Source organism: Artemia sp. Qi Xiang Cuo, chromosome 9 (genome assembly GCF_049724085.1).
Source record: "Artemia sp. Qi Xiang Cuo chromosome 9, ASM4972408v1, whole genome shotgun sequence".
Taxonomy (NCBI): domain Eukaryota; kingdom Metazoa; phylum Arthropoda; class Branchiopoda; order Anostraca; family Artemiidae; genus Artemia; species Artemia sp. Qi Xiang Cuo.
In genome coordinates, this window is record NC_142802.1 from 74,837,214 (window position 1) to 74,861,817 (window position 24,604).

Below are 24,604 nucleotides of genomic sequence, written 5' to 3' on the forward strand. Positions count from 1 at the left end.
CGTCCCAGAGAGTTTTGTACGGTGGCTGGCAAGCCCACAAAATACCATGGACTGACAGATCCACATACTCTAAGGTGGCAGAATCTTACAAAGAATATGTCGAGATGCATTTTGGCCAGGCAGTGGTAGTTTTTGACTCTTAAACTGATACACCAACGACGAAAAAATTGCACACATGTGAAGAGAAGTGAAGGTTTGTCGTTTCTAACGATTGAATTCTCTCCTAACACGAAGATTTTCAAAAGTAAGGAGCAATTTTTGAAAAGACCAACAAATAAACAACGGTTCATCAACATACTAACTGAGAGGCTGGTGAACAGAGGATGTCAAGTTCTTCGTGCTCAGAATGATGCCAATGTCTCAGTTGTACAAACAGTACTCAGTTGTGCTGAAACTTTGTCGACAACTTTGATTGGGAATGAAACCGATCTATTAGTCCTTCTACTGTACCAAGCCAAATTTAAGGCATTTGATATACTTATGCGTACAGACATGCATCAAAATAACCGAGGGTTGTATGATGTAAAAAAGAATCAAAAACAAACTAGGAATCGAAGCAGCAGAAAATCTACTCGCCACGCAATGTCCGGCTGCGATACAACATCTAGACTTCCTGGTGTAGGGACACCCACAGTGGTTGCCTTGTCACTTTAAGATAGTATTTTTAAGAATACTTGCAAGATCTTCATCACACAAGGATCCAACCCCAAGGAGATCATCAAAGCTGGAGAGAAAGCTTTGCTCCACATATACCCAGGGAAAAGTAATGAGAAGACCCTGAAGGATGTCCGAGTGTGCGATTTACTATGTGGGTTGCAAGTTCAAATGCGTTCAGGCAGAGTGGCTTCTGCAACTTTGGCTGCCACAAAGTACTACTTTTACAGGTGCTATTTGCAAATAATGAAGTGACAAGACGCGTCCAATTCACTAAAGACTAGAGAGTGAGAATGGCACCTCTCTTTGTCACGGAATATGCATCTTCCCATTATGACAGATGCTTCACCAGCACCTTAAAATATGCAAAAGATGGTGCTGTGCCAGTGCACCAGTGGGTACGATTCTCTCAGATGCAGCTGCTGTCGGAACGGTTTAACCTGCAGCTTTGCCTGTGGGGAGTATAAAGTGGTATTATGTGCTAACGCTGCAGCAAGACGGGATGAGGACGATAATAAAGACGAGTAGGAAGAAGAATTAGCTTTAGGTTAGGCTTTAAAGTCAAAATGTTTTATGTGATTAATTTACCTTAGTTCTAAATTTTCCCTTTTACAAATGATTGATCTGGAATTTTGACCTTAATTATAGAAATGGTTTTCAAGAAGATATACTTATCAAACCCTCATATTACGGGGCCTTCAGAGGTAGAAATCAGGTAAACAGTAAAAAAAAACTGCTTTTTGGCTTCATATTTGGCATCACACTAGTTTATTTAATATAAAATATTCTTTAGTTGCAGGAATAGATCAAATAATGATGTGATTACTTCATCCACCCCTCCACCCGATTTCATGAAAATTGATACCCTGATACGAAGATCAGGATTTCTGACGTGGTATTCTGATTCGTTATGCCTGATTTAATAGAAAACGACTATTTAAGCTCCATAACATTTACAAATACAAAAATGGATTTTACCCCTCATTTTTCCCATTCAAGGTCAAACTTGGGACACTTGTGCAAGAGTGATTCTGGTAGATTGTTTTTGTGTAATACAACTGAATTACATTTTTTTTTGTGTGTGGGTAATTCTGAACATTTTGGTGTAGAAAAAATTCTTTTGCAATTTCTTCGAGATCAAACCGTATTTTTACTCCACTATTGCTTTCAAGCAATTCTTGGTAACAAAACCAAAATAAGAAGTGAATATCCTCTATAGTATCCGACACTCTACAAAACTGAATTTTGAAAACAATAGATAGAAGAATAGTAGTTGATTTTTATGCTGATTCCAAATCTTTAGTATTCATTAAGTTTTAATTTTATCCATCATAAATTAAGTGGCTGAGAATAAATTAAATTTATCATATATTAAGTGAAATCACGTCATCACTTTCAACGTGTCAGAATATCCTATTGTAGATGCTTCAAACTCCCATCTGCAAAAACGTGGATTAATAAATTTTTGGCCAGAAGAAAGATCAGAAATGCTCTGGTTTTCTATTAGCTTTTTTTTTCGTGTTCTTCAGGGGTCATTGTATCAAACCAATGGTCCTAAAAGATCGGGAGAGGGCTCCTTAAAAAAAATAAAAGATTCTAGGAATTTTCAAGCGGAAAATTTTAGCGGGGTTGGAATTGTCTGGGAGAATTTCCCGGGGTATATTCCACCCGAGAAATTCTCCGTCGAAAAATTTTTAGTGGGAGAAACTTGCTATTTTTGGGGGGGGGGGTGAATTCAGCTAAAATTTTACACGGAGATAGAGCTTTGGGGTATAATTTGCAAAACCATGAGGAATTAAACCAAAAACAGTTATTTTTCAAATGAAAGTAGGCTAAAGAGAATTTTCCAGGCTTAATTGGCCGCAGGAAATTTTCTGGGGAAATAATTTACCCGGGGAATTTTTCCAGGAGGTCTTTATATCAGTAGTGTCTTATATAAAGGTTTCAAAAATACATGAAAAAATACATTGAATTTCACAAAAATGTGGTTTAGCCTGTGCATTGACTTACCAAGGACAGTCACACCTTAAGTGGACAAGAATGTTTTGAAACTAGTCAAGGCTTTATAAGATAATTAGAGTGGTTTTTGTTATTGATATGAATTAAACAAGAATGTGTCGTTTGACGTAGACATTTTAAAAAGAGATCTTTAGCTATAAAGTGGGCAAGCAAGTTTCTCTACACCTTTTAAAAGAGAGTGAGTATCTTCTCACATGGCCTTCCAATGTTATTCTATGGGACCCCTACACGTGGTTAATTGCCTTAACTCGAGAGTAGTTTGTTATTAAAAAGAATTGGATGTTACAATCAGAATTGTTTGACAGACATTTGCAAAAAGGGGTAAGAGATTCGCGAAATGGACAATACGAACGATCTTATTTGAATAATAGGGAAAAAGAGCTAGATAACATTTGCGAATTGAAGATGGAGAAAAAAAAGAAAAAAAAGGGTTAAAGTGATTAGCAGTTGAGGTAACCCTGAAGAGCATGCTAATTCATACCTTATTTATTATAAATTTGGAACAATATAAATCTTTGGAAACGGTTAACGATGATAAAATGGTCTTATGAGTTGACCTAGCTTCAGCAGAAGCTTAGAATAGTAGCGTTGACAATTGAGAGATAAGGAGCAATTGCCCCCTATTTTTGAAAAATACCTTTTTGTGGCATTTATACTTTTAAAAAATACAAAGTTCAATATTCGAAGCTATCTTCAGCAGGAGCTTAGGACAAAAGCGGCGACAATTGAGAGATAGAGATTATTTGCACCCTAGTTTTTGGAAAACACCTTTTTGTGGTATTTTACTTTTAAAAAGTTCAATATTTGAAGCTAGCTTCAGCAGGAGCTTAGGATAGTGGTGGTGACAATTGAGATATAAGGAGTAATTGCCCCCTATTTTTGAAAAAAATACGATTTTGTGGCATTTATACTTTTAAAAAAATACAAAGTTCAATATTCGAAGCTATCTTCAGAAGGAGCTTAGGACAGAAGCGGTGACAATTGAGAGATAGAGATTAATTGCCACCATATTTTTTGAAAAACACATTTTTTTGATATTTTACTTTTAAAAAGTTCAATATTCGAAGCTACCTTCAGCAGGAGCTTAGGATGGCAGCGGTGACAATTGAGAGATAAAGATTAATTGCCCCCTAGTTTTTTAAAAATATCTTTTTTGTGATATTTTACTTTTAAAAAGTTCACTATTCTAAGCTAGCTTCAGCAGGAGCTTAGGACGGCAGCGGTGAAAATTGAGAGATAGAGATTAATTGCCCTCCAGTTTTTGAAAAATACCTTTTTGTGATATTTTACTTTTCAAAAGTTCAATATTCGAAGCTAGCTTCAGCAGGAGCTTAGGACGGCAGCGGTGACAATTGAGAGATAGAGATTAATTGCCCCCCTATTTTTTGAAAAATACTTTTTTGTGACATTTTAATTTTAAAAAGTTCAATAATCGAAGCTAGCTTCAGTAGGAGCTTAGGACGGCAGCGGTGACAATTGAGAGGTAGATATTAATTGCCCCGAAGTTTTTGAAAAATTACATTTTGTGATTTTTTACTTTTAAGAAGTTCAATAGTCGAAGCTAGCTTCAGCAGGAGCTTAGGACGGCAGCGGTGACAATTGAGAGATAGAGATTAATTGCCCCCCAGTTTTTGAAAAATACCTTTTTTGTGACATTTTACTTTTAAAAAGTTCAATAATCGAAGCTATCTACGGTAGGAGCTTAGGACAGAAGCGTTGACAATTGAGAGATAGAGATTAATTGCCCCCCTAGTTTTTGAAAAATATCTTTTTGTGATATTTGATGACAGAGTGGATGTCTTAGACTAGTTATAATGCTGTACTCTGGCATGAATTGCTTGCGAAAACCCGGATGAATTACTTGAAAGTAAAGTTTTGACATGAAATGTCTGAAAAGTTTTTCGGGGGAGATGGGGCGATGACAGAAGCGTGTCTTAGAGTAGTTATAGTTCCGTACTGTGGCACGAATTGCTTGTGTAAAAACCCAAATGAATGACTTGAAAATAAAGTTTTAACAAGAAATGTCTGAAAACTGTTTTTGGGGAGATGGGGCGAGGACAGCAGCGTGTCTTAGAGTAGTTATAGTTCTGTACCGTGGCACGAATTCCTTTTGAAAAACCCAAATGAATGACTTGAAATAAAATTTTTAACGAGAAACGTCTGAAAATTGTTTTTGGGGGGATGGGGCGATGACAGATTGGATGTCTCAGACTAGTGATAGTGCTGTACTGTGGCACGAATTGCTTGTGAAAAACCCAAATGAATGACTTGAAATAAAAATTTAACAGGAAATGTCTGAAAAGTATTTTTGGGGGGAAGGGGCGATGACAGAGTGGATGTCTTAGACTAGTTATAGTGCTGCACTCTAGCATGAATTGCTCTTCGAACCCCAGGGTGAATGAGTTGAAAATGAAGTTGTAACAAGAAATGTCTGAAAAATATTTTTGGGGAAATGGGGTAATGACCAAAGGATGTCTTAGACTAGTTATAGTTCAGTACTGTGGCACGAATTGCTTGTGAAAAACCTAAATGAATGACTTGAAATAGAATTTTTAACTATAAATGTCTGAAAAGCGTTTTTGGGGAGATGGGGCGATGACAAAAGCGTGTCTTAGAGTAGTTATAGTTCTGTACTGTGGCACGAATTGATTGTGAAAAACCCAAATGAATGAATTGAAATAAAATTTATAACAAGACATGTCTGAAAAGTGTTTTTGGGGAGATGGGGCGATGACAGAGTTTGATGTCTTAGACTAGTTATAGTGCTGTACTCTGGCATGAATTGCTTTCGAAACCCCGGATGAATTACTTGAAAATAAATTTTTAAAAAGAAATGTCTGAAAACTGTTTTTGGGGAGATGGGGCGATGACAGAAGCGTGTGCACACACAGAGGCAAAACACACCCAAAGACTGTAAACGAATAGAGACAACACACACACACAGAGACGACACCCAAATAAACACGAAAAACATACACAGACGACACCCACACAGAGACGACACACTCAAAGAGACTAGAAAAAAATAGAGACGACACACACACAGAGACGACACCCACACAGAGAGGACACAGATACAGAAACGACAAATACACACAGAGACGAAACACAAAAAGAGACGACAGACGCACAGAGACTACACACACACAGAGTCGACTCACACACAGAGAGTAAAAACACACAGAGACGACAGACACACAGAGACGACTCACACACAGAGAAGATAAACCAACAGAAACGACACACACACAGAGACGACATACACACAGAGACCACACAGATACAGATACGACAGACATAAAGAGACTACACACACACAGAGGTGAGAAATACACAGAGGCCACACACACCCACAGAGATGACACACACACACAGAGAAGACACACACAGAGAGACGACACACACATAGATACAGCACACACATCGAGACTACAACCACACACAGAAGACACACAGAAAGCCACGACACCCACACAGAGACGACACACACAAAGTGATGACAAACACATAGAGACGATACACATACAGAGACGACAAACACACAGAGACGACACACATAGAGAGACAACACACACATACACAGACGACAAACCCAAAGAGACAACACACACACAAAGACACGACACACACAGATACTGTACACACAGAGACGACACACGCATAGAAACAACACACACACACAGAAACGACACCCACACAGAGACGACACACATACAGAGACGACATACACACAGAGACGACACACTCAAAGTGACGAGTTACACATAGAGACGACACACGCACAGAGACGACTCACACACAGAGACGACACACATAGAGAGACGACACACACACACAGAGACGACAAACACACAGAGACAACACACACAAAGAGACGACACACACACAGATACGAAAAACACAAAGAGACGACACATACACAGAGGCGACAAACCCATAGAGACGACAAACATACAGAGACGACACAAAAACAGAGACGACACACACAAACAGACACAACAAACACAGATACAACACACGCATAGAGACGACACACGCACAGAGAAGACACATACACACAGATACGAAAAACACATAGAGACGATACACGCACAGAGACGACACACACACAAAGACAACAAGCACAGAGACAACATGCACACAGAGACAACACACACACACACACACACAGAGACTACACTCACATCGCAATGACACAAGCACATATACGACACACACACAGAGACAACACCACACCCAGAGAAGACACACGCACAGAGACGACACGCACACAGAGACAACACACACACAAAGAGATGACACACACATAGCGACGACACACGCACAGATACGACACACACACAGAGAAGACAACACACAGAGAGAAGACACACTCACAGAGACGACACACACACACAGAGACGACACGCACACCGAGATGACACAAACACAGAGACGAAACGCACATAGAGACGACACACGCACAGAGACGATACACACACACAGAGACAACAGACACGACACACACACACATAGCGACGACACATGCACAGAGACGACACACACACAGAGACGACACACACAAAGAGAGAAGACACACGCACAGAGACGACACTTACACACAGAGATAACACACACACACAGAGACGACACACACATAGCGACGACACACTCACAGAGACGACACACACACACAGAGACGACACACACACACACACACAGAGAGAAGACACACGCACAGAGACGACACACACACACACACACACACAGACGACACACACAGAGATGACACACACACACACAGAGACGAAACACACATAGAGACGACACACGCACAGAGACGATACACACACACAGAGAAAACACACAGAGAGAGACGAGACACATACACACAGAAACGACAAACACACATAGAGACGACACACACAAAGAGACGACACACACACACACAGATAGGAAACACACATAGAGACGATACACGCACAGAGACGACGCACAGACACAAAGAAAACAAGCATAGAGACGACACTCACACAGAGACAACACACACACACAGAGACGACACACACACACACACATAGCGACAACACACGCACAGAGACGACACACACCAAGATACGACAACCCGCAGAGAGAAGACAAACGCACAGAGATGACACACATACACAGACAACACACACACACAGATGACACACACACAGATACGAAACACACATAGAGACGACACACGCACAGAGACGATACACACATAGAGAGACAACACACACACACACACAGAGACGACACACACATAGCGACGACAAACGCACAGAGACGACACAGACACGACACGCACACAGAGAGAGAAGACACACACACACAGATGACACACACATAGCGACGACACACGCACAGAGACGACACACACAGACAGAGACGACACACACACAGAGAGAAGACACACGCACAGAGACGACACACACACACAGACACGACACACACACAGAGATCACACACACAAAGAGACGAAACACACATAGAGACGACACACGCACAGAGACGATACACACACACAGACACAACACACACAGAGACGACACACACACACAGAGAAGACACACGCACAGAGACGACACACACACACACAGATACAACACACACACAGAGACGACAAACACATATCGACGACACACGCACAGAGACAACACACACACACAGAGACGACACACACACACATAGAGAGAAGACACACGCACAGAGACGAAACACACACACACACACAGAGACGACACACACACAGAGATGACACACACACAGAGACGAAACACAAATAGAGACGACACACGCACAGAGACGATACACATACACAGAGACAACACACAGAGAGAGACGAGACACACACACACAGAAACGACAAACACACATAGAGACGACACACACAAAGAGACGACACACACACACACAGATACGAAACACACATAGAGACGATACACGCACAGAGACGACACACACACAAAGAAAACAACCAAAGAGACAACACGCACACAGAGACAACACACACACAGAGCCGACACACACACGCACATAGCAACGACACACGCACAGAGACGACACACACACAGATACGACAACCCACAGAGAGAAGACACACGCACAGAGACGACACACACACAGAGACGACACACACACAGAGATGACACACACACAGATACGAAACACACATAGAGAAGACACACACACAGAGACGATACACACACACAAAGACAACACATACACAGCGAGAGAGACGACACACACATAGCGACGACACACGCACAGAGACGACACACACACACAGAGACGACACGCACATAGAGAGAGAAGACACACACACAGAGATGACACACACATAGCGACGACACACGCACAGAGACGACACACACACAGAGACGACAACACACAGAGAGAAGACACACGCACAGAGACGACACACACACACAGAGACGACACACACACATAGATCACATACACACACAGACGAAACGCACATAGAGACAAATCACGCACAAAGATTATACACACACACAGAGACCACGCACACACACACGACACACACATACACACTTAGCGACGACACATGCACAGAGACGAAACACACAGAGAGAGACGACAAACACAAAGAGAGAACACACACGCACAGAGACGACACACACACACAGAGACAACACACACACACAGACGACACACACAGAACGACGACACACGCACAGAGACGACACACACACACTGAGACGACACACACATACACACAGAGAAGACACACGAACAGAGACGCACACACACACACACAGAGGTGACACACACACAGAGACGACATACAGATAGAGACGACACACGCACAGAGACGATACACACACAGAGATACGAAACACACATAGAGACGATATACGCACAGAGACGACACACACACACAAAGACAACAAGCATAGAAACAACACGCACACAGAGACAACATACACACACAGAGCCGACACACACACACACATAGCGACGACACACGCACAGAGACGACACACACACAGAGACGACAACACACAGAGAGAAGACACACGCACAGAGAGAAGACACACGCACAGAGACGACACACACACACAAACAGACGACACACACACAGAGACGACACACACACCCACAGAGACGACACACACACACAGAGAGAAGACACACGCACAGAGACGACACACACACACAGAGCACAACACACACACACACACAGAGACGACACACACATAGCGACGACACCCGCACAGAGACGACACACACACACAGAGAAGACATACACACACACACAGAGACCACACACACACAGAGACGATACACACACACACAGAGAAAACACACGCACAGAGACGACACACACACACACACAGAGACGACACACACACACAGACGACACACACACAGAGAAGACATATACACAGAGAGACGACAAATCCAGAGAGACGACACACGCAAAGAGATGATACACACACACAGAGACACCACACAGACAGAGACGAGACACACACAGAAACGACAAACACACATAGAAACTACACACACACATAGACGACACACACACACACAGATAAGAAACACACATAGAGACGATATACGCACAGAGACGACATACACACACAAAGACAACAAGCATAGAAACAACACGCACACAGAGACAACATACACACACAGAGCCGACACATACACACATAGCGACGACACACAGAGAGAAGACACACGCATAGAGAGAAGAAACACGCACAGACACGACACACACAGACACACAGAGACGACACACACACAGAGACAAAACACACATAGAGACGACACACACACACAGAGACGACACACACACAGAGACGAAACACACACAGAGAGAAGACACACGCACAGAGAAGACACACACACACAGACAACACAAACACACAGACGACACACACATAGAGACGACACATGCACTTAGACGACACACACACACACAGAGACGACACACACACACACAGAGAAGACACATGCACAGAGATGACACACACACACACACACAGAGACGACACACACAAAGAGACGACACACACACAGAGATGACACACACACACACAGAGACAAAACACACATAGAGACGACACACGCACAGAGACGAAACACACACACAGAGACAACACACACAGAGAGACGAGACACACACACAGAAACTACACACACACATAGAAACGACACACACAAATAGATGACACACACACACACTGATACGAAACACACAGAGACGAGACACGCACACAGAGGACACAAAGACATACAGAAAACAAGCACAAAGAACAACACGCACACAGAGACAAGACACACACACAGAGACGACACACACACATAGCGACTACACAAGCACAGAGACGACACACACACAGAGACGACAACACGCAGAGAAAAGACACACGCACAGAGACGACACACACACAGAGACGACACACACACAGAGACTAAACACACATAGAGACGACACATGCAGAGAGACTATACACACACACAGAGACAACACACACACACAGAGACGAAACACACAAAGCGACAACACACACACAGAGACGAAACGCACACAGAGAGAAGACACACGCACAGAGAGAGAAGACGCACACACAGAGATGACACACATAGCGACGACACACGCACAGAGACGACACACACACAGAGACGACAACACACAGAGAGAAGACACACTCACAGAGACGACAAACACACACGGAGACGACACACACACAGAGATGACACACACACAAACAGAGACGAAACACACATAGAGACGACACACGCACAGAGACGATACACACACACAGAGACAACACACACATTGACGACACACACACACATAGCGACGACACACGCACAGAGACGACACACACACACAGAGACGACACAAACACAGAGAGAAGACACACGCACAGAGACAACACACACACACAGACAACACACACACACAGAGACGACACACACATAGCGACGACACACTCACAGAGACGACACACACACAGAGACGACACACACACACACACACAGAAGACACAGGCACAGAGACGACACTCACACACACAGAGACCACACACACACAGAGACGACACACACACAGAGATGACACACACACACAGAGACGAAACACACACAGAGACGACACACGCACAGAGACGAGACACACACACAGAGACAACACACAGAGAGAGACGAGACACACACACACACAGACACCACAAACACACATAGAGACGACACACACAAAGAGCCGACACACACACACACACAGAGACGACACACACATAGCGACGACACACGCACAGACAGATATCCAAAAAGTTGGGTGGATCTAGGTTCACTTAGAGTGGCGCGCCACTCTAAGTGAACCTAGATCAACCCAACTTTTTGGATATCTCTCTCACTATGACTCTGTTTGTGTGTCGTGTCTGTGTGTGTGTCATCTCTGTTTTTGTGTCTTCTCTGTATGTTTATCGTCTCTGTGCGTGTGTCGTCTCTTTGTGTGTTTCGTATCCGTTTGTGTGTGTCGTCTCTGTGTGTGTGTTGTCTCTATGTGTTTGTCATCTCTGTGTGTGTATGTGTAGTCTCTCCATGTGTGTCGTTTCCGTGTGTTTGTCGTCTCTGTGAGTGTGTAGTCTCTATGTGTAAGTCGTCACTTTGAGTGTGTCGTCTCTGTGTGTTTCGTCTCAGTGTGGGTTTTGTCTCTGTGTGTGTGTTGTCTCTCTGCGTCTGTCGTCTCTATGTGTGTTTCGTATCTGTGTGTGTGTGTCGTATCTTTGTGTATGTCGTCTCTATGTGTGTTTGTCATTTCTGTGTGTGTGTGTCTCGTCTCTCTGTGTGTGTTGTCTCTCTGTGTGTGTATCGTCTCTTTTCGTGTGTCGTCTCTAGGGGTGTTTCGTCTCTGTGTGTGTGTCATCTCTGTGTGTGTGTCGTCTCTGTGTGTTTGTCTTCTCTGTGCGTGTGTCTTCTCTCTGTGTGTGTGCGTGTTCTCTGTGTGTGTGTCGTCTCTGTGCGTGTGTCGTCGCTATATGTGTGTGTTGTCTCTGTATGTGTGTTTTCTCTGTGTGTGTGTGTGTGTCGTCTCTATGTGTGTGTCTTCTCTCTCTGTGTGCGTGTCGTCTCTGTGTGTGTGTGTGTCGTCTCTGTGCGTGTGTGTGTTGTCTCTGTGTGTGTGTATCGTCTCTGTGCGGGTGTCGTCTCTATGTGTGTTTTGTGTCTGTGTGTGTGTCATCTCTGTGTGTGTGTAGTCTCGCTGTGTGTGTCGTCTCTGTGAGTGTGTCTTCTCTCTGTGTGTTGTCGTCTCTGTGTGTGTCGTCTCTGTGCGTGTGTCGTCGCTATGTGTGTGTGTGTGTGTCGTCTCTGTGTGTGTGTTGTCTCTGTGTGCGTGTTGTCTCTATGCTTGTTGTCTTTGTGTGTGTGTGTGTCGTCTGTGTGCGTGTATCGTCTCTATGTGTGTTTCGTATCTGTGTGTGTGTGTGTCGTCTATTTGTGTGTGTCGTCTCTATGTGTGTTTGTCGTTTCTGTGTGTGTGTGTGTCTCGTCTCTCTCTGTGTGTTGTCTATGTGGGTGTGTATAGTCTCTGTGCGTGTGTGGTCTGTATGTGTGTGTCGTCTCTGTTTTAGTGTAATCTCTGTGTGTGTGAGTTCTCTGTGTGTGTGTGGTATCTCTGTGTGTATGTGTGTCGTTTCTATGAGTGTGTCGTATCTGTGTGTGTGTGTCGTGTCTGTGTGTGTGTGTTGTCTCTGTGCGTGTGTTATCGCTATTTGTTTGTAGTCTCTGTGTGTGTGTGTTGTCTCTGTGTGTGTCTGTCGTATCTGTGCGTGTGTGGTCTCTGTTTGTGTGTTTAGTGTCTGTGTGTGTGTCGTCTCTGTGCGTGTGTCGTCGCTGTGTGTGTGTGTCGTCTCTGTGTGTGTTGTCTCTGTGTATGTATCGTCTGTGTGCGTGTGTCGTCTCTATGTGTGTTTCGTCTCTGTGTGTGTGTCATCTCTGTGTGTGTGTCGTCTCCGTGTGTGTGTGTCGTCTCTGTGCGTGTGTCTTCTCTCTGTGTTGTCGTCTCTGTGTGTGTGTCGTCTCTGTGCGTGTGTCGTCGCTATGTGTGTGTCATATCTGTGTGTGTGTGTCGTCTCTGTGTGCGTGTCGTTTCTATGGGTGCGTCGTCTGTCTGTGTGTGTGTCGTCTATGTACTTGTCTGATCGCTGTGCGTGTGTGGTCTCTCTCTCTCTCTCTGTGTCTGCGTGTGTGTGTGTGTGTTTGTGTGTGTGTGTGTGTGTCTGTGTATGTGTGTGTGTGTGCGTGTGTGTGTGTGTGTGTGTGTGTGTGTGTGTGTGTGTGTGTGTGTGTGTGTGTGTGTGTGTGTGTGTGTGTGTGTGTGTGTGTGTGTGTGTGTGTGTGTGTGTGTGTGTGTGTGTGTGTGTGTGTGTGTGTGTGTGTGTGTGTGTGTGTGTGTGTGTGTGTGTGTGTGTGTGTGTGTGTGTGTGTGTGTGTGTGTGTGTGTGTGTGTGTGTGTGTGTGTGTGTGTGTGTGTGTGTGTGTGTGTGTGTGTGTGTGTGTGTGTGTGTGTGTGTGTGTGTGTGTGTGTGTGTGTGTGTGTGTGTGTGTGTGTGTGTGTGTGTGTGTGTGTGTGTGTGTGTGTGTGTGTGTGTGTGTGTGTGTGTGTGTGTGTGTGTGTGTGTGTGTGTGTGTGTGTGTGTGTGTGTGTGTGTGTGTGTGTGTGTGTGTGTGTGTGTGTGTGTGTGTGTGTGTGTGTGTGTGTGTGTGTGTGTGTGTGTGTGTGTGTGTGTGTGTGTGTGTGTGTGTGTGTGTGTGCGTGTGTGTGTGTGTGTGTGTGTTTGTGTGTGTTGTCTCTGTGTGCGTGTTGTCTCTGTGCTGTTTGTCTTTGTGTGTGTGTCGTCTCTGTGCGTGTATTGTCTCTATGTGTGTTTCTTATCTGTGTGTGTGTGTCGTCTCTGTGCGTGTGTCGTCTCTATGAGTGTGTTGTCTCTGTGTTTGTTGTGTTTGTGTGTGTGTCGTCTCTGTTTTTGTGTCTTCTCTTTATGTTTGTCGTCTCTATGTGTGTGTGTGTCACCTCTGTGTATGTGTCGTCTCTTTGTGTGTTTCGTATCTGTGTGTGTCGTCTCTTTGTGTGTGTTGTCTCTGTGTGTTTGTCGTCTCTGTGTGTGTGTGTCGTCTCTCCGTGTGTGTCGTCTCTGTGTGTGAGTTGTCTCTGTGCGTGTGTCGTCTCTATGTGTAAGTCGTCACTTTGAGTGTGTCGTCTCTCTGTGTGTGTAGTCTCTATGCGTGTGTCGTCTCTATGTGTGTTTCGTATCTGTGTGTGCACACGCTTCTGTCATCGCTTCTGTCACGCTTCATGTCTTGTTAAAAATTTATTTTCAAGTAATTCATCCGGGTTTTCGAAAGCAATTCATGCCAGAGTACAGCGCTATAACTAGTCTAAGACATCCACTCTGTCATCGCCCCATCTCCCCAAAAACACTTTTCAGACATGTCTTGCTATAAATTTTATTTATAACAATATACATTAGTCATTCAATTGGGTTTTTCACAATCAATTCGTGCCACAGTACAGAACTATAACTACTCTAAGACACGCTTTTGTCATCGCCCCATCTCCCCAAAAACGCTTTCCAGACATTTCTCGTTAAAAATTCTATTTCAAGTCATTCATTTGGGTTTTTCACAATCAATTCGTGCCACAGTACTGAACTATAACTAGTCTAAGACACCCTTTTGTCATTACCCCACCTCCCCAAAAACAATTTTCAGACATTTCTTGTTACAACTTCATTTACAACTAATTCACCCGGGGGTTCGAAGAGCAATTCATGCTAGAGTGCAGCACTATAACTAGTCTAAGACATCCACTCTGTCATCGCCCCTTCCCCCCAAAAATACTTTTAAGACATTTCTTGTTAAAAATTTTATTTCAAGTCATTCATTTGGGTTTTTCACAAGCAATTCGTGCCACAGTACAGAACTATAACTACTCTAAGACACGCTTCTGTCATCGCCTCATCTCCCCAGAAACACTTTTCAGACATTTCTTGTCAAAACTTTATTTTCAAGCAATTCATCCGGGTTTTCGCAAGCAATTCATGCCAGAGTACAGCATTATAACTAGTCTAAGACATCCACTCTGTCATCAAATATCACAAAAAGGTATTTTTCAAAGACTAGGGGGCAATTAATCTCTATCTCTCAATTGTCACCGCTGCCTTCCTAAGCTCCTAATGTAGCTAGCGTCGAATATTGAACTTTTTAAAAGTAATATGTCATAAAAAGGTATTTTTCAAAAACTAGGGTGCAATTAATCTCTATCTCTCAATTGTCACCGCTGCCGTCCTAAGCTCCTAATGAAGATAGCGTCTAATATTGAACTTTTTAGAAGTTAAATGTCACAAAAAGGTATTTTTCAAAAACTGTGGGGCAATTAATCTCTATCTCTCAATTGTCACCGCTGCCGTCCTAAGCTCCTGCTGAAGCTAGCCTCGAATATTGAACTTTTTAAAATTAAAATATCCCAAAAAGGTATTTTTCAAAGACTAGGGGGCACTTAATCTCTATCTCTCAATTGTCATCGCTGCAGTCCTAAGCTCCTACTGTAGCTAGCTTCGAATATTGAACTTTTTAAAAGTAAAATATCACAAAAAGGTATTTTTCAAAAACTGGGGGGCAATTAATCTCTTAAGGTGTGACTGTCCTTGGTAAGTCAATGCACAGGCTAAGCCACATTTTTGTGAAATTCAATGTATTTATTTTTTCATGTATTTTTGAAACCTTTATATAAGACACTACTTATATCTTTATCCGTTGAAAAAACTTGTTTTTTTATTTAATTTTTGATTGATTTTTAAATAGTGCCAGGAAATTGAGCCCCGCCTCCACGAATAAACCCCTTTCCCACAGAAATGTCCTCTAAACAATTCAATCCTGGTGAAAATTTACCCTGGACAATTACACTTAACCACTCTGCGTGTAAAATTGAGACGGAAAAGAGAAAGCAAGACAAATAAAAAGAATTTTGTATAAGAATTCTGTCAAATTCCCACAGTGTATAATTTCCCCTGACAAGTAGGCCTACACTGCCTGGAAACTTCCTTTCCCATGGAAAATTCCCCCGTGGGAAAACCCACAGCAGAAAATTTGTCACCCCCCCTCCCCACACCCGAAAATGTATGCCTATATCTAAGAACAAATACTATGCGCAAACAATGGGTAAATATTATAACTTAAAGACTTTTCCCATGGGGTTGGGGGGGGTCATGTTATACCAAATGGCATAGTTATTGGGCCTTTCAAATATGATGAACAAAATGACTATCTCAAAATTTTGATCGGACATTTTTGAGAAAAAAGGACGGGGGAGGGGGCCTAGTGACTCTCCAATTTTTTTGCTCTCTTTAAAAGGACACTAGAAATTTCAATTTCTTTTCGAATGAGCCTTCTTCCGATATTCTAGGACCATTAGGTCGATACGATCACCCCTGGGGAGAAAAATAAACACGCATCCGTGATATTCTTCTGGCAACAAATACAAAATTCAACATTTTTGAAGATAGTAACTTGAAACCTGTACAGTAGGGCTCTCTGATGCGTTGAATCTGATGGTATGATTTTTATTGAGATCACTTGATTTTTAGGAGCTTCTTCCCCCATTTTTCAAGAATCAGGAAAATTTTCTTTGGTTCGTAACCTTTGATGCGTATGACTAAACTTGATTAAATTTAAATATTTGGAATCAGCATAAAAAGCTGATTCTTTTGATATATCTATTGGTGTCAAAATTCCGTTTTTCAGAGTTTCGGTTACTATTAAGCCGGGTCGCTCCTTACTTACAGTTCGGTACTACAAGCTGTTTGAAAACTAAATCATATTTGATAATATATAAATTTGATAATATTTAATAGATTGATAGTTCCCTTTTTCAGTGAAATAAATAGTCCTAGCTTAAATGGTCGATGCCGTGTACATGGAAATATCACGAAACAAGAGTCATCCGATTTTAATGTGTCACATACTCAGATCAGCCCAGGATTTGATGAGCAGCTAGTTAAAGAAATAGACTCAAGTCCAAGGTGTAAAAATGAGAAGCATTATCACTATTGCCCTGAGTTACTAAGAGCCTTTGATGGAGTCAAATTTATAGCTGAGCATACGTGGAGAGAGCAGGAGTCAATACGAGTAAGATATACATTCTTTACTTACAAATCGATAAGCTGACAAAAAGCCATAGTATTAATTTTAAGATAACTCTTGTCTGAGATAAAGATACATCTTTTAAATAAGATAGACTGCATGATTTCACATTCTCTAAGCTGATGTATTTTAGCAGAGCCAGGCATAAATACGAATTGGTAGGATTTAAAGATATTAATTCCGAAGTAAACATAATATTTTTAATAATTTTACCATTTGTGTCTTTTTTCTGAAATTCAGCTGTTTCTTCTATTTGGATGAAATGGGGTCTTCAAGTTCGTCAGCCATGAGCACCGGCTTAGAGAGAAGATATTTGATCTCTCTGTGTTCTTTTCTCCTTTCCCTTTGATTTGGAAAGATGTTATTGTTTTAAACTGAAAAATTTCTTTTTTGGTATTTCCATTGAACAAATTGAGAAACTTAAAGATCATTCTCCCCCTAGACTTTGAAAAAATCATCATACTCACACCCTACATTTTCATTAATTGGCGCCACTGTCATCAACCTTTTTCAATGTAGCAGGGTATTCTCTCGGGTATTCTTCACTGACGTTGGAATCCTAACAAGGGCTGCATGGACACTTGAGGTTAAGCTGCTTAATCTCTGGGTACAAGTGTCTAATGTATTTAGCAGCTTGTTTTATACCTTTGTAGAGTACAAATTATTTACTGTAGCTTCTTCAGTCAGTTAAGTGACATGAGGGACCACATTGAATAATTTGTTGGGGGGTTATGAAGCCTTTTACCTGAATTGTATCATTAGGCTCATGAAGTTCATAGCCTGGGTTCATAACGGGCCAAATTTGAACATCAAAAAAAGATTAAGAGCCGCTAACGAATTGGGCTCGAGAGGAATTGTGTTTCAAAATGAAATAAGTTGTTCTTCATTGAGCCACTGAAGTTTTGCTTTTCCAAAGGAGTGTGGTGAGACGGTAAGAGTAAATCCCTTTTATGAGCCATTAAACTTCTTATCTTTTAACTGACCAGTAAATTTTTCCTAAGAACATATTTTTGAGATAAATTTTTATATGTTTTTATAATTCATTTTGCCCTATATAATAGCATGGAATATTAATGACAATATTACGGTATTTATGGCTGTATTAGGTAAATCCTGTTTTAAAACATTTAGTGTAAATGCAATGACACATCGTAATTGTAATGCAATATTAATGTTAACGATGATATTCCAAGTTTTAAGCCAGAATGGTTTATTTTAAAGAAAATATCTTTTCGAAGTTGGCTACTATAGAAATTTTTACCTTCTGTATATTATTAGTATTCTTAGAAAATATTAGGGGCGGTAGTTTTTTGAGCCCCCTTCCTGTGGATGTTCCAGCTTGGCATTAGACGCAAAGCTTGAAAAACCAATGATATGCCAACGAAATTGATATCCGCTTTGTTTGTCGAACTGAAAATATCCCAGAAATATCGTTGAATATTCTGAATCATTATTTGTGTTTTTTCAAAAAGATATTGTATTTTTATTTAAAATTCCCATTATTATAATACCATCAAGCCTTTACCCACACTGAAGGCGAATAATACCCATCTTTGAAGCTGGGGTGCTACTAGTCAGAACCTCTTTAACGTAAGAAACAGGAAATAAACAGACCGGACTCGGAACTTTGATTATAGCTAAGGCAATATTCCCAACAGTTCCTTCTATTTTTCGTAGAATTTACCAATTCTTATGTTGTTGTTTTTTCTGAAATTTCACTCTCCTCCCCTGAGACCTGCATTATACTTGTCTGCTATTATAATTTAGGCTTTTATGTCAGCCTTTAAACCTTAAAATATAACCTTTGAGATTTCTTATTTCTTTGTTCATCTAGGGTCTTTTTGATCAAACACAAAATGAAAATTATCATTAATTTCTAACGCCATATTAGCCCTAATGTTTATCCCAGAGAAGGCAATAGTCATTAATCAATGCCCAGCTGGTACTATCGGTAGTAACCGCACGCCGAAGGGAAGTAATTTGGCCCTTGTTTCACAAAGAGACCTTGTCAAATTGCCAATTCTCCAAGGAAAACTATGAGAAAAAATGGACAATCCGTCAAGAAAAAGATAATAGGGGGGAAATGTCTTATTCAAGAAAAAGCATTCGAATGCTAACCCGTCAAAGTAATTATCTTTTCGAAACTTAACGGTTCTTCTATTCTTGATGATGGAATGTGGAATTTCCCCTAACACTGGATCTTGCCAAATTCAATTTGACTGACATGGAAACCCCGAGATGATTTTATTGATATACTGAATGTATAAAGGAACCTATTTAATTTTGTATTTATTGCACTTAATGGTTAATATGTACTTAACTTAAGCTGATTAACAAACCCAGTTTAATTCTTGTAATTTTTTTTAGTTAGTGAATTTAAGATAGTAAAATTTATTTCAAATAATTCATTTACTTAAAGGTATTCTATTCAATGAGTAATCATTGTAACTATCTTGGCGTTTGAGTAGTGTTTTAAGAAATGTTTCGATAAAAAAAATTTGCCTAGGTTTTGATTATGTTTTTTTTTTTTACCACAAGGTTTAACAAATCCCGTGCAGCTGTCAAGGAATAAAATTAAGAAATAATTCCATTGGCTTGTTTGATATCAAACACTTCGTAGTTACGAACGGGCGACTCGTCTCAATAGTAACTGAAACTCTAAAAATGGAATTTCAATATCAATAGATACATCAAAAGAATCAAGTTTTATGCTGATTTTAAATATGTAACCTGAAAAAAATTTGCCTTATTTTCAAAAAAAGGAAAAAACACCCACTAAAAGTCATAGAATGGACTTTTAGGCGTAAATTCAGCGTATCAGAGAATCCTATTATAGAGGTTTCAAACTCCTACCTGCAAAAATGTGGAATTCTATATTTTTTGCCAGAAGAGAGATCACGGATGTATGTTTATTTGCCTTTTTCCCAGGGGTGATTGTATCGACCTGGAGGTCCTAGAATTTTGCAAGAGGGTTTATTTGAACAGAAAATAAGAGTTCTAGTACATTTTTAATCAAAAACAAAAAAAATAAAAATAGAATCACTTTTTACAAAACACTGTATTTTTGATGTCTTTTCATCTGCAATCCTTTCACAGATATTTGATTTTTGAAGCAATCAAAACCCTATATGAAGTAATAAGTTACGTGGCGTAATATCTAACACCGATTGTGTACTAATAATAACCATATATGACGTAATGAGTGACGTGACGTAAAAATGGAAAAAATCAATTTTTATTTTATTTTAGTTTTCAGTTCAGAATCGATAAAGTTATAAACTGCAAAAATATTTATGGTATCTGCGCAATAGCTTTAATCTTTCAATTTAAACTAGAATATATACAAAGAAACAATTTGAACTACTTGATTATTTAATGTACCGAGTAGTGTCTATCTAATTGAGCTTCCTAATTTCTTAACTTAAATAATTTAACTAATTGAGGGTATATAAGATTTTTTTATTTATTAATCTAAAAACAGAGAAATGAATATAAAGACGACAAAGGTGTCTATGGCCAGTAATGAAAGTGAAGAGAAACAACAAAAATCCAACGCGTATTTTGCCCGTATATAACATGGCGTCTTCATATATTTTACTTAATCTAAATTAACTAGATTAATCAAACTGATTAATTGACTAAGCTACGTGATATAATTTATTTAAAGGTTAAACTTCATCAAGATTGTAATTGTTGAAACTTACTCTTCAACAGTTTTTGAAGGAATGAGTCGATAAAAAAAAAGTTCGCGCCTAATTGCAAGGTAGTCTCTTTTTTCACCTACAATTTAACCATGATTGCAGCAGTAGCTGCAACCTAGTAAAGAGCAAACCCCATCCAATAGTAACTAAAAGTTAAAAAACGCGTTTTGAAAAAATCTGCCTAGTGAAAAAAAAATTTATATCTGACACCGACTCAGGAAAGGTATCTATTATTTCGGTTCGTCTTAAAAGTAAAAGTTTATTGCGAAAAAAAATTATAGTAATTTCGAAAAAAATCCTGAAACCCCTCAAAAATGATGTTAGATCAAAATGAAAAGTTCACCATTACAATCAGCATTTTCGAAAATCCTACACAGAGAAATTACAGTCCCCCACCTTGAACAAAAAGGAAGATCACTTTTTTGCACTGATCTGTCTATCGTTTTTTTTTTTTTCAGCAGGGTTACCAGAACATCATAGAAAGATACTTAATGGCTCATTCAAAAGCTATTTTGTGTATGTACGTGCTTTTTATAAATTTTGCCATATGGCACAGAAATAGCACTTTTTGCGCATTTCTCAAGGGGTAGGGCTAGCTGGCTACCAGAAGATCTTAGATAGATTTTTAATAGCTCATGTAAAAGATATTGGTCATATCTACGTCCTTCAGATAAATTCTACCATCAGCAAGTTACAAATGGCACTAAAAAGCGAACTTTTGGTGCCATGCCTCAAGTGGGAAAGCTGGGGCTAGTGGGCTACCAGAACTTTTTTGAGTAACGTTTAATGGCTCATTTTAAAGCTATTGCTCATATCTAAGTGATGTTTATCAATTCGACCATCCGTAAGTGCGATAGAGCACTAAAAACAACACTTTTGGTGTCACTGCTTAATTAGAAAAGTTTGGAAGTATTAAACGATATCATTGTAATAATTATGGTCCAAAATCCTTAACTGGAGGTTTGCAAGAACACCACCCGTATGTTCTTCCACTAAGCCCCTTTAATAAGCTACGTAATTAAGGCACAAACTCCAATATATCAAATTGTTTTCCACTTCTTTTTTTTTTTCAACCACGGTTTTGTCCCTTGTATGATTATTTTTAAGATAGGATGATTTTATTGTTTTTTTGTAAATGTGATGCACTCATTCTTTAAAGCCAGTCCCGGGAAGGTATTTTGTCAAGCATTTAGATTCAAAAGGGAATAGAGGTCATCCATTTAGTGGTTTGCAAAGACATTCTTAGCATATCACTAGATCCATACCCCAACGAATGGAATAATTTTGTCAAAATCATGGGGGGGGGGTCAAAGTTGGAGCCAATTTTACCTAAATCAAGGTAAAATGACTAAGAAAACTGAAAAACAAGCCATATAGTAATAAAAAAGATAAAGATCATGGTTGCAGCGGTAGCTGCAACCTAGTAAAGAGCGTACCACGGCCCATAGTAACCAAAAGTTAAAAAATGCGCTTAAAGAAAAATTACTTAGTGAAAAACAATTATCATCTGACATTGATTCACGAATGATAGCTGTTATTTCGATTAGTCTTAAAAGTAAAAGTTTTTTGCCAAAAGTAATTAATGGTGATTTCGAAATAAAGCCTGAAACCCCCTTGAAAATGGCGTCAGATCAAAATAAAAATAGTACCATTGGAATCAGCATGGTCGAAAACCTTGTACGGGGGGAAATTACAGTCTCCCTCCTTGAAAAACAATGGAAATCACTTTTTTTGCATGGGTAGCATTGATCTGTCTCCCGTTTTATTTTTATTTTTTTTTGCAGGGCTTCGGCTACGGTGTGACCCGAACATCATAATAGATGTGTAATAGCTCATCTGAACTGAAATTAAAATTTGCTAGTGCCCCTTTTAAGTGACCAAAAAGATTGAAGAGTAACTAGCCCCCCTCCCTACAGGCCCCCTCACTCCAATGTCATTCAATCAAAATTTTGAGATAGCCATTTTGTTCAGCAAACGGTCCAATATCTATGTTTTTTTTGATGATATGACCCTCCATAATCCCTGGGGAAAGGGCTGTATGTTGTATCGGTATCGGACGTACCGATATCACGCGTATCGGTATGGCCGTTTTGTTATTGTGCGTATTGGTATTGGGCTGGTATCGGGATCGTGCATATCAGTACCGGATGTTTTTTTCGATCATGGTTTTCTAATATTTCCAACGTTTCTATGGTTTCTCAATATTTAAAAACAAATTTGTCCAAGACCCCCTAAGAAATGGCATCAGATCAAATTAAAAGTGCACCATTGGAATTAGTATGGTCGGAAACTATGTATAAGAGGATCCAGGGGAAGGAGAACCCACGGGAGACCTGGGGTCCCCCCAAGATTGTTTTGGCCCCCTCAATCCTTTTGTCACTTTTAAATAAATTTGCCAATTTTGTTAATTATTGGCACCCAGGTTCACCTTAAAAGTAAAAGTTTATTACGAAGTGCAATTTATGGTGATTTCGAAAAAAAAGCCAGAAACTCCTCGAAAATGGCGTTAGATCAAAATGAAAAGTGTGCCATCATGGTCGAAGCAGTAGATGCAACCTAGTAAAGAACTAACAAACCCCCGTAGTGGCCAAAAGTTGAAAAACGCGCTTAAAAAAAACGGTCTAGTGAAAAAAAATGCCATCTGACACTGAATCAGGAATGGAAACTTGTTTCGGTTAATCTTAAAAGTAAAGGTTTATTGCGAAAAGAAACTTATGGTGATTTCAAAAAAGAGCCTGAAACCCCTTTAAAACGGCGTCAGATCTAAATAAAATATGCACCATTGGAATCAGCATAGTCAAAACCTTTTATAAGATTATTCCAGTTCTCCATCTGGGACACCAAAGAAAATCACCTTTTTGCATGGGTAGCACTGATCTCCTTTTTTTTCACCAGGGCTAGCGAATGAACAGAACATAATAAAGAGATGTTTAATGGCTCATTTGAACAGAAATTAGGTTTTCTAATGATTTTCTTTTAAATGACCGAAAAGATTTGAGGGCAACTAGCCCCCCTCCCAAAAGGCCCCTCTCCCAACGTTTTTC

General features: G+C 40.5%; 1 protein-coding gene across 1 annotated transcript in view; it reads left to right on the top strand.

Annotated features, from left to right (window-relative positions):
• The window catches only part of LOC148949025 (acetylcholine receptor subunit alpha-like), a 310,500-nt gene that overhangs the window by 220,388 nt on the left and 65,508 nt on the right, over positions 1 to 24,604 (top strand). Inside the window, exon 10 of the mRNA XM_089095090.1 lies at positions 17,592 to 17,844. Coding sequence (XP_088951216.1) covers positions 17,592 to 17,844 — 253 coding nt within the window. The remainder of the gene's footprint in view (positions 1 to 17,591; positions 17,845 to 24,604) is intronic.